The sequence below is a fragment of the Nerophis ophidion genome, linkage group LG01 (genome assembly GCF_033978795.1).
Source record: "Nerophis ophidion isolate RoL-2023_Sa linkage group LG01, RoL_Noph_v1.0, whole genome shotgun sequence".
NCBI lineage: Eukaryota > Metazoa > Chordata > Actinopteri > Syngnathiformes > Syngnathidae > Nerophis > Nerophis ophidion.
Genome location: NC_084611.1, coordinates 42,188,008 through 42,200,470, shown reverse-complemented (window position 1 = coordinate 42,200,470; position 12,463 = coordinate 42,188,008). Strand labels below are relative to the sequence as shown.

Below are 12,463 nucleotides of genomic sequence, written 5' to 3'. Positions count from 1 at the left end.
ACAAAGTCCAGAGGAAAGTAGGTGTAATGAGAGGAGGGGGTAGAAATAGGAAAGAAGAAGACATTATTACTAGAATGAGATTAGGCCATACATATCTAAATAGTTCACTAAAATTGATAGGCAAACATACTACAGGGCTGTGTGATTTTTGCCACCAGATAGAAAATGTTGACCATGTCTTAATACAATGTAGGAAATATAATAGAGAAAGAGAAATACTGGAAAATAAGTTAGCAAAAGAAAATATTAGGTTAGAAGTGGGAGGTATATTAAGATTGCATTCAGAAAACATAGGCTATAAAGCAATATACACATATTTAAAAAACACTGGGTTAAGTAAAAGAATATAGAGTAGGGATCCACCTCGGTCCACACTCCATTACAGTAGGTGGCGGTAATGCACACCAGAAGGTTGCTTGCCAACCGCCATAAAAATAAAAGAAGAAGAAGAAGAAAGAAGAAGAAGAAGCCCATTCCTCTTCTGACAACAAGGAGGGTAGGGTGTAGTGCTCACTGCTGCTCTGTAAGAACTCCCGATAAGCGGTTGAAACTTACTCGACAGCAACACAGATTCACAGATAATATTCAAATATTGTTAATTTCTTAAGCCAGCAGTGGAGTTTAAAGTTCTGGGGTGTCTGAAGAAAAGGTTCAGGATGTGTTAGAACATGGACGACAACTGCTATGCTAAGATGGCGACACGAAGAGAAGACGGAAAAGAATCAGCGCCAGCAACTACCAGAAAATCATCAACGGAGAAAAAGCTGAAAGCTGCAGATAAAGGTGAGCCAGTTGAAGTTTACCACGACGTCTTTTGGAGTCTATCGTCAACTTTGATAAGTGCGTTGATGAGAAGTTAGCCGACGTTATTGACCAAGTTTAACAAAGAACCGCCATGTTGTTAGCCTGAAGACGACAGTCACAATGTGGTTCAAACATGAGAAGATGAAAACCTGTTAAAAGAAAAAAAGAAAAGAAATTGGAGCAGAAAAAAGAGACGTGGAGGTGGAGATGAATTCAAGACAAGTTTCACTTTTATTTGATCCAAAAAACATGTGTTTGTATTGACACTGCATCTTACTCTGATTGTAATTATGTTCTTTTTAGACCAGATATGACTTGCATTAGTACGGAATCATTTTCATACAACTAAATGAAGTGAAGTGAATTTGATATATATATATATATATATATATCGCTTTTCTCTCGTGGCTCAAAGCGCTTTTACACAGTGAAACCCAATATCTAAGTTACAGTAAAACTAGTGTGGGTGGCACTGAGAGCTGGTGGGTAAAGTGTCTTTCCCAAGGACACAGGCAGTGACTAGGATGGCGGAAGCGGGGAGCGAACCTGTAACACTCAAGTTGCTGGCACGGCCATTCTACCAACCGAGCTATACCTACGACCTTCCTCTCGGAGGCAATAAGGGGGGCACAGGTCCGTGCCCCCCCCCCCCCCAGAAGGGAGAGGGGGGCAGAGCAGAAAAGAAAAGAAACGGATGATCGACTGGTCTTAAGGGCCTACTGAAATGAGATTTTCTTATTTAAACAGGGATAGCAGGTCCATTCTATGTGTCATACTTGACCATTTCGTGATATTGCCATATTTTTGCTGAAAGGATTTAGTAGAGAACATCGATAAAGTTCGCAACTTTTGGTCGCTAATAAAAAAAGCCTTGCCTGTACCGGAAGTAGCAGACGATGTGCGCGTGACGTCACGAGTTGTGGAGCTCCTCACATTGTTTACAATCATGGCCACCTGCAGCGAGAGCGATTCGGACTGAGAAAGCGATGATTTCCCCATTAATTTGAGCGAGGATGAAAGATGAGTGAATGAGGAAAGTAAGAGTGAAGGACTAGGAAAAAAAAAGACAGGGCAGTGGGAGCGATTCAGACGTTATTAGACACATTTACTGGGATAATTTTGGAAAATCCCTTATCTGCTTATTGTGTTACTAGTGTTGTAGTGAGATTATACTGTCGTACCTGAAAGTCGGAGGGGTGTGGCCGCCAGTGTCTCTGAGGGAAGCCACGCAACTGCCTCTTTGACAGGTGCACAAGGAACGACACAAGCTCCACTCATGTCTACGGTAAGAGCCGACTTATTACCACAATTTTCTCACCGAAGCTTGCCGGTTGACATGTGGTCGGGGGCCATGTTCGCTTGACCGCTCTGCTCCATAGTAAAGCTTCACCTTCGGGAAAGTAAACAAGGAAACACCGGCTGTGTTTGTGCTGCTAAAGGCAGCTGCAATACACCGCTTCCCACCTACATCTTTCTTATTTGACGTCTCCATTATTAATTGAACAAATCGCAAAAGATTCAGCAACACAGATGTCCAGAATACTGTGTAATTAAGTGATTAAAGCAGACTACTTATAGCTCGGATCGGGCTGGAAAGAAATGTCCGCTACAATCCAAGACGTCACGCCCAGGCGTCATCATACGCGTCATCGTACTGACGTTTTCAACAAGATACTTTGTGCGAAATTTAAAATTGCAATTTAGTAAACTAAAAAGGCTGTATTGGCATGTGTTGCAATGTTAATATTTCATCATTGATATATAAACTATCAGACTGCGTGGTCGGTAGTAGTGGGTTTCAGTAGGCCTTTAAAGGGGAACATTATCAGCAGACCTATGTAAGCGTCAATATATACCTTGATGGTGCAGAAAAGACCATATATTTTTTTAACCGATTTCCAAACTCTAAATGGGTGAATTTTGGCGAATTAAACGCCTTTCTGTTTATCGCTCTGGAGGCGATGACGTCAGAATGTGACGTTGCCGAGGTAACACAGCTGCCATTTTCATTTTCAACACATTGTAAACATTGGGTCTCAGCTCTGTTATTTTCCGTTTTTTCGACTATTTTTTTGAATCTTGGAGACATCAGGCCTCGTCGGTGTGTTGTCGGAGGGTGTAACAGGGAGGGATTCAAGTTGCACCACTGGCCCGAAGATGCGAAAGTGTATTCCGCCAGACCCCCAATGAATGAACCAAAGTGTCTCCACATTTGACCGGCGATGACAGACATGACACAGAGATGTATGGATAACCTGCAGATGCATTTGCAACGATAAAGTCAACTAAATCACAAAGGTGAGTTTCTTGATGTTGACTTATGTGCTAATCAGATATATTTGTTCGCGGCGTGACTGCTAGCTAATCGATGCTAGCATGCTATGCTAATCGATGCTAACATGCTATTTACCGGCGGTGCTAAAGCAGACATGGCACAGAGATATATGGATAACCTGCAGATGCATTTGCAACGATAGTCAACAAAATCCCAAAGGTGAGTTTTGTTGATGTTGACTGCCAGCTAATCGATGCTAACATGCTACGCTAATCGATGCTAACATGCTAATTACCGGCGGTGCTAAAGCAGACATGGCACAGAGATGTATGGATAACCTGCAGATGCATTTGCAATGATAGTCAACGAAATCACAAAGGTGAGTTTTGTTGATGTTGACTGTCAGCTATTCGATGCTAACATGCTACGCTAATCGATGCTAACATGCTAATTACCGGCGGTGCTAAAGCAGACATGGAGCAGAGATGTATGGATAACCTGTAGATGCATTTGTAACGATAGTCAACGAAATCACAAGGGTGAGTTTTGTTGATGTTGACTGCCAGCTAATCGATGCTAACATGCTATGCTAATCGATGCTAACATGCTAATTACCGGCGGTGCTAAAACAGACATGGCACATAGATGTATGGATAATCTGCAGATGCATTTGCAACTATATTACATTTCCTTCCACCCACATTTAATGCGAAAAGAAACACTTACCAATCAACGGATTTAAGTTGCTCCAGTGTCACAAGATGCGAAAGTTCTGATCGTTTGGCCCGCACATTTTACCGGCGATGCTAACGCAACTATTCCGCCATGCTATGGCTATGAAAAGCGTCAATAGCTATTCGCTCAATAGCTTCAGTTTCTTCTTCAATACTTTTATACTCCAACCATCTGTTTCAATACATGCGTAATCTGTTGAATCGCTTAAACTGCTGAAATCCGAGTCTGAATCCGAGCTAATGTCACTATATCTTGCTGTGGTATTCCCATTGTTTGTTTACATTAAAGGCTAGAGTATACAAATGAGTTTAAAGAGGAACATTATCACAATTTCAAAAGGGTTTAAAACAATAAAAATCAGTTCCCAGTGGCTTGTTATATTTTTTGAAGTTTTTTTCAAAATTTTACCGGACTCGGAATATCCCTAAATAAAGCTTTAAAGTGCCTTATTTTCGCTATCTTCGAAACCACTATCCATTTCCCTGTGACGTCACACAGTGCTGCCAATGTAAACAAAGGGAATACCACAGCAAGATATAGCGACATTAGCTTGGATTCAAACTCTGATTTCAGCGACTTAAGCGATTCAACAGATTACGCATTTATTGAAACAGATGGTTGGAGTATGAAAGTATTGAAGAAGAAACTGAAGCTATTGAGCAAATAGCTATTGACGCTATTCATAGCGATAGCATGGCCGAATAGCTGCGTTAGCATCGCCGGTAAAATGTGCGGACCAAACGATCAGGACTTTCGCATCTTTTGACACTGGAGCAACTCAAATCCGTCGATTGGTAAGTGTTTTTTTATCATTAAATGTGGGTGGAAGGAAACGTAATATAGTTGCAAATGCATCTACAGGTTATCCATACATCTCTGTACCATGTCTGCTTTAGCACCACCGGTACATAGCAAGTTAGCATCGATTAGCATAGCATGTTAGCATCGATTAGCTGGCAGTCAACATCAACAAAACTCACCTTTGTGATTTCGTTGACTATCGTTGCAAATGCATCTGCAGGTTATCCATACATCTCTGTGCCATGTCTGCCTTAGCATCGCCGGTAAAATGTGGAGACACTCCAGCACATTTAATGGGGGTCTGGCGGCAGACACTTTCGCATCTACGGGCCAGTGGTGCAACTTGAATCCCTCCCTTTTAGGGTTGTTACACCCTCCGACAACACACCGTCGAGGCATGATGTCTCCAAGGTTCCAAAAAATAGTCAAAAAAACGGAAAATAACAGAGCTGAGACCCGGTGTTTGTAATGTGTAGAAAATGAAAATGGCGGGTGTGTTACCTCGGCGAAGTCACATTCTGACATCATCGCCTCCAGCGCGATAAACAGAAAGGCGTTTAATTCGGCAAAATTCACCCATTTAGAGTTCGGGAATCGGTTAAAAAAATATATGGTCTTTTTTCTGCACCATCAAGGTATATATTGACGCTTACATAGGTCTGGTGATAATGTTCCCCTTTAAAGAGGATTTTTAATGCTTCTACTGAGGTAGCATCTCTAACTCCATAGTACTTTAGCCCAAATAGAAAACGCTCTATAGTCCGCAGACTTTTTTTGTGCTTTGGGAATCACTAATAAGCCAGAGTTTTTTGAACGCAGATTTCTGCCGGGACATATGGTACAATACAATCTGCAATATAAGATGGAGATAGACCGTTTAGTATTTTATTTGTAAGTAGTAAAACCTTAAAGTCACATCTTAAGTGCACAGGAAGCCAGTGCAGGTGAGCCAGTATAGGTATATATATAGGTGGATATGTATATAAAGGTATATACAGTTTAGCTATGTATATAGGTATACAGTGGGGCAAAAACGTTTTTAGTCAGCCACCGATTGTGCAAGTTCTCCCACTTAAAATGATGACAGAGGTCTGTAATTTTCATCATAGGTACACTTCAACTGTAAGAGACAAAATGTGGGGAAAAAAAATCCTAATCCAAAAATTCACATTGTAGGAATTTTAAAGAATTTATTTGTAAATTATTGTGGAAAATAAGTATTTGGTCAACCATTCAAAGCTCTCACTGATTGAAGGAGGTTTTGGCTCCAAATCTCACGATACATGGCCTCATTCATTCTTTCCTTAACACGGATCAATCGTCCTGTCCCCTTAGCAGAAAAACAGCTCAAAGCATGATCTTTCCACCCCCATGCTTCACAGTAGGTATGGTGTTCTTGGGATGCAACTCAGCATTCTTTTTCCTCCAAACACGACGAGTTGAGTTTATACCAAAATGGATACATGGATGATACAGCAGAGGATTGGGAGAATGTCATGTGGTCAGATGAAACCAAAATAGAACTTTTTGGTATAAACTCAACTCGTCGTGTTTGGAGGAAGAAGAATACTGAGTTGAATCCCAAGAACACCACACCTACTGTGAAGCATGGGGGTGGAAACATCATGCTTTGGGTCTGTTTTTCTGCTAAGGGGACAGGACGATTGATCCGTGTTAAGGAAAGAATGAATGGGGCCATATATCGTGAGATTTTGAGCCAAAACCTCCTTCCATCAGTGAGAGCTATGAATGGTTGACCAAATACTTATTTTCCACCATGATTTACAAATAAATTCTTTAAAATTCCTACAAGGTGAATTCCTGGATTTTTTTTTCACATTCTGTCTCTCACAGTTGAAGTGTACCTATGATGAAAATTACAGACCTCTGTCATTATTTTAAGTGGGAGAACTTGCACAATCGGTGGCTGACTAAATACTTTTTTGCCCCACTGTATATGTATATAAACGTATATACCTAGGTATATATGTATATAAAGCTATATACAGTATAGGCCTAATATGATCAAACTTTCTTGTTCTTGTCAAAATTCTAGCAGCCGCATTTTGTACCAACTGTACCTTACAGTAATGGAGACGAGACGTAACGAACGCATGAATAATGATGTCAGCATCGCTAGTGGACAAAATGGAACAAATTTTAGCGGTATTACGGAGATGAAAGACGGCCGTTTTAGTAACACTCTTAGGGCAGTGTTGGTCATACCAATACTGATAAATTTTCAAGATCCTTAAAGTATGGCATTACTTATAATCAGAAAAAAACACACTATATTAAAATTATTTCCCACTATTAATTTAAATCCTTTAGTTTTTGCCCGGGGCAGCACAGTGGGATAGGGGTTAGTGCATCTGCCTCACAGTACAAAGGTCCTGAGTCGTCCAGGGTTCAATCCCGGGCTCGGGATCTTTCTGTGTGGAGTTTGCATGTTCTCCCCGTGACTGCGTAGGTTCCTTCTGGGTACTCCGGCTTCCTCCGTACCAGGGGATAGGTTGATTGGCACCACTAAATGGTCCCTAGTGTGTGAATGTTGTCTGTCCATCTGTGTTGGCCCTGCGATGAGTGGCGACTTGTCCAGAATATACACACCTTCCGCCCGATTGTAGCTGAGATAGGCACCAGTGCCCCCCGCGACCCCAAAAGGAACCTATACAGGAACTTACTTCCTGAGTTTATAAACAAAAAAGGTACACATTTTGTGATATGAATATTGATATCATCACTGTAGTATAGCTGGTAGTCAAATTTGCGGGACACAGCTGGAATAAGTCTCCAATATGCCTTATCGCGATAGCTTGATAGAAGTAAAATCTCATATTGTCAACCATATTGATATTATTTGTAATTCTAGCTCGACTTGTCCCAGTCTAAGCCAGGTATTGCAAACATTGGTCCATCATTCTGGCATGAAATTATTGGTCATTAAACACTCTGCGCACACAGTATATCAAAGAACAGGTTAAAATAATTCCAGGATAAACAATTCAAGGATCATGTCTGAGCTCATAGTGTGTTTTTGTCCTGCAGACGTCCATCAGCTGATTGATCATGAAGAAGAACATTCACTTCGGCCGCAAGGGATCTCCACTTTAAGACAGGAGGATATCCATTTCCTTCAAGTTACAGAGGAAAGAGAGGAACTCCAGATTAGTCAGGATGCGTGTCTTTTAGAGCTGAAGGAGGCTGATCCCACCAAGTTGCCATTGACTTTTGTCTCTATGAAGACTGAAGACCACAAAGACAAACCACAAGACCAGAAGCTGACTTGTCATCAAGGGGGACATTCCCTTGATTCAACTTTGAAGCAGGAGAATCCCGATTCCCTCCACGTTAAAGAGGAAGAGAAGGAACTCTGGATCAGTCAAAAGCAAGAGTGTCTTCTCGGGCTGGAAGAGGCTGATCCCACCAAGTTGCCACTGACTGTTCTCTATGTGACTAAAGACAATGAAGACAAACTACAAGCAGACAAACTCTTAGCTCCACTATCAGATAGTGAGGCTGAAGACTTGGTTGGAGAACCTTTAAACAGCGATACAGACTTCAAGAGTGATATGAGGACTCGTACTGACAACAAACACTCTGAATGCTCTAAAAATAAGAGCGGTAAAAAAGTATTTATCTGCTCAGTGTGTGCCAAAAGCTTTGCTCAAAAGGTCTATTTGACCCGACACATGAAAAGACACACAAGAGAAAAAGTATTTAGTTGTTCAGTTTGTGGTAAAAGGTTTGTTGAAAAGAGAAATATGGACAGACACATGAGATCACATACAGGAGAAAAACCCTTCAGTTGTTCTGTCTGTGGTAAAAGATTCGCTCAGAAGGCACATATGGTGAAACACATGAAAAGGCACACAGGAGAAAAACTCTTTATTTGTTCAGTTTGTGGTAAAAGTTTCTTTGAAAAGAAAGATATGGAAAGACACATGAGAACGCACACAGGAGAAAAACCTTTCAGTTGCTCTTTCTGCATTAAAAGATTCACCCAGAAGGGAGCTATGTTGGCACACATGAACACGCACACGGGGAAAAAAGTCCACATTTGTTCAGTTTGTGGAAAAACATTCTATCTGAATTCAAGTATGGTAAGACACATGCACATGCACACAGGGGACAGACTCTTTAGTTGTGTAATTTGTGGTAAAAGATTCCTTCTAAAGTCAGGTGTGGAAACTCACATGAGAACACACACAGGAGAAAAGCCCTTTAGTTGCTCTGTCTGTAGTAAACGGTTCGCTCAAAAGGGAACTATGGTAAAACACATGAGAACACACACGGGAGAAAAGCGATTTATTTGTTCAGTTTGCGGAAAAGGATTCGCTCAGCAGTCCGTTATGGTAAAACACATGAACACGCACACGGGAGAAAAACCCTTTAGTTGTTCAGTTTGCTGTAAAAGATACGCTGAAAAGAGAGCGCTTGTAACACACATGAGTAAACACTCGGCACAATGACCCTTTCATTGTAGTTTGTGGTAGAAGTTACAATTTAAGGCACATCTGAGTGAACACATGCGGATCATAAAATGTTTTCCTCCCGAATTTGTGGTAAAAGAGTTTCTAAAAAAGGAAATGCAATGTCATATTTGTGTAATCTCATGAAACGTGATGATCTGCTGTATGTATGCCATGTTCCCTCATGAGTAATGTGCTGCTAAGAACTGTTGTCACCCAACTTTAATTGGTTGGCGACAAGATGAATGGTGACATTTACCTCACCTTCCTTCTTGAATTAGTCCACATCAGTGATCATGAAATTGTGTTATGTTTTAGACACATAGTATAAGTTACAAGATATGGTATATATCTAACCAAATGTAAATTTGTTTTAATACAGAAATAGGGATTGTCCCGTGATGGAAACATAAAAATACGGAGACAATGACTCTCTAAATACTAATATGGTGTCCTTTTTTTTTTAAGGTAAAAAATACTATTACTGACTTCAGCAGATACAACATTTTGATAACAATCTAATGTGATGAGAAGCTAAATAAACAAGTGTGTTTAAAATAATGACTTTGATTGATTGAAACTTGTATTAGTAGATTGCACAGTACAGTACATATTCTGTACAATTGACCAATAAATGGTGACAGGTTGGGTTGCTATCAGCATACTTCAGTCATCAACAATGATATCATCTGAGAAATGGAGATTGTAACAGTGTAGGTCTCACTTGATAGGATATGTACAGCTAGCGGTGAACATAGTGAGCTCAGAAACCATAAAAACAAAGTATATACATTTGATTATTTACATTTGGTTATTTCATGTTGGGAGTGCATTCCATATTGATTTTATATAGGAGAATGAGTTAAGACCTTTGTTAGATCGGAATCTGGGTTTGACATGTTTTGTAGCGCTCCCCCTGGTGTTGTGGTTATAGCGGTCATTTACGTTCTGATACTTCGGTATCAGGGAGGTGTAGCGAATTTTATAGACAAGGCTCAGTGCAAGTTGTTTTACTCTGTCCTCCACCCTGAGCCAGCCCACTTTGGAGAAGTGGGTAGGAGTGAGGTGTGATCTGGGGTGAAGATCTAGAAGTAACCTGAAAAGCTTGTTCTGGGATGTTTGGAGTCTTGATTTGAGGGTTTTGGAGGTGCTTGGGTACCAGGAGGTGCATGCGTAATCGAAAAACTGTTGAATGAGAGAGGAGATTCTGTATAGAAATCTTGTTTGTTGGTTGACCTTTTTGATTACCTTGCTTGCCATTTTATCACAGGAAAGATTATCCTCTCGAATGGAACCTAGGTAGGTGAAGACTGAGTAGTTACCAGTGTTAGTGCAGCAAAGGGTGTAATTTCACAACACAGCAATGTCAAGTTGTTGTCGCCTCAGACTCGAGCACATGGTGGGCAAACAAACGTATTTGTAGAGATAAGTTAATTGAAAGAGTGAAAATAATGCATACCTGCCATGTTCTCACTGGTGGATATGGTTCTAAAAGGGATTTTGCTGAAAACTTTTTTTTTTACAGAATTTCTAAAGTGAAAAAAAGCTGTTTAAAAACAAAGGGAAAATGGAATTTGCAGTGACCACTTTGTCAATATCTATATAATAAAATACTCATGCCTGTTTAATTGATTTTACGTTTCTTATTCTCCCTACTTTTATGGACGTATGAGAAGTTTTCTTTTGGAAAGTTCCACATGGAATGGATTTGTGTGTTGTTGATTTAGCATTATTGTTTATTCGGGACAATGCGTTGATGAACAATGGGATTTACCAACTGTAAATGAGCCAGATTATACAAACCCTGTTTCCATATGAGTTGGGAAAGTTTGTTAGATGTAAATATAAACGGAATAAAATGATTTGCAAATCCTTTTCAACCCATATTCAATTGAATGCACTACAAAGACAAGTTATTTGATGTTCAAACTCATAAAATTTTCTTTTTTTTTGCAAATAATAATGAACTTTATGGCTGCAACACGTGCCAAAGTAGTTGGGAAAGGGCATGTTCACCACTGTGTTACATCAACTTTTCTTTTAACAACACTCAATAAACGTTTGGGAACTGAGGAAACTAATTGTTGAAGCTTTGAAAGCGGAATTCTTTCCCATTCTTGTTTTATGTAGCGCTTCAGTCGTTTAACAGTTCGGGGTCTCCGCTGTCTTATTTTACGCTTCATAATGCGCCACACATTTTCGATGGGAGACAAGTCTGGACTGCAGGCGGGCCAGGAAAGTACCCGCACTTTTTTTTTTTACGAAGCCACACTGTTGAAACACTTGTCTTGCTGAAATAAGCAGGGGCGTCCATGATAACGTTGCTTGGATGACAACATATGTTGTTCCAAAACCTGTATGGACCTTTCAGCATTAATGGTGCCTTCACAGATGTGTAAGTTACCCATGCCTTGGGCACTAATACACCCCCATACCATCACATATGCTGGCTTTTCAACTTTGCGCCTATAACAATCCGAATGGTTATTTTCCTCTTTGTTCTGGAGGACACCACATCCTCTGTTTCCAAATATAATTTGAAATATGGACTCGTCAGACCACAGAACACCTTTACACTTTGCATCAGTTCATCTTAGATGAGACCCGGCCTAGGCAAGCCCACGGCGTTTCAGGATATTGTTGATAAATGGGTTTGGCTTTGCATAGTACAGTTTTAACTTGCACTTACAGATGTAGCGACCAACTGTAGTTACTGACAGTGGTTTTATGAAGTGTTCCTGAACCCATGTGGTGATATCCTTTTCACACTGATTTTTGATGCAATACCGCCTGAGGGATCAAAAGTCCGTAATATCATCGCTTACATCCGGATTCTCTGAACTTTTTGATGATTTTTACGGACCGTAGATGGTAAAATCCCTAAATACCTTGCAATAGCTCGTTGGGAAATGTTGTTCTAAAACTGTTCGACAACATGCTTACAAAGTGGTGAACCTCACCCCATCCTGTTTTGTGAATTACTTAGCATTTCATTGAAGCTGCTTTTATACCCAATCATGGCACCCAACTGTTCCCAATTAGCCTGCACACCTGTGGGATGTTACATATAAGTGTTTGATGAGCATTCCTCAACTTTATCAGTATTTATTGCCACCTTTCCCAACTTCTTTGTCACGTGTTGCTGGCATCAAATTCTAAAGTTAATAATTATTTGCACAAAAAAAATTATCAGTTTGAACATCAAATATGTTGTCTTTGTAGCATTTGAATATGGGTTGAAAATGATTTGCAAATCATTGTATCCAGTTTATATTTACATCTAACACAATTTCCCAACTCATATGGAAACGGGATTTGTAGCATAGTTTCTCATTTACTAATGTACTCTTAAAACATAAAAACAGAAAAGGAAATC

The 12,463-nt window shown here is 40.2% G+C and overlaps 1 protein-coding gene across 2 annotated transcripts; it reads left to right on the top strand.

The window, feature by feature from the left end:
- The first annotated feature begins 460 nt into the window (after positions 1-460).
- On the top strand, positions 461-10,715 carry LOC133554632 (oocyte zinc finger protein XlCOF6.1-like). Of its 2 annotated transcripts, XM_061903612.1 has the most exons (3): positions 461-783; positions 2,890-3,102; positions 7,664-10,715. In XM_061903612.1, the coding sequence occupies exon 3, from the start codon at positions 7,855-7,857 to the stop codon at positions 9,085-9,087; it is 1,233 nt and encodes a 410-aa protein (XP_061759596.1). In that variant the 5' UTR covers positions 461-783; positions 2,890-3,102; positions 7,664-7,854; the 3' UTR covers positions 9,088-10,715. The 2 variants fall into 2 exon arrangements, with proteins under 2 accessions (XP_061759596.1, XP_061759587.1); XM_061903603.1 differs by lacking the exon at positions 2,890-3,102.
- The last annotated feature ends 1,748 nt before the right edge of the window (positions 10,716-12,463 follow it).

What these genes read in the sequence shown, in the direction of transcription:
- LOC133554632 (XM_061903603.1), top strand. Translation starts at nt 669, where the DNA reads ATGGACGACAACTGCTATGCTAAGATGGCGACACGAAGAGAAGACGGA. An exon ending in GCTGAAAGCTGCAGATAAAG is followed by an intron (nt 784 to 7,663) that starts GTGAGCCAGTTG and finishes TTTGTCCTGCAG; the next exon opens with ACGTCCATCAGCTGATTGAT.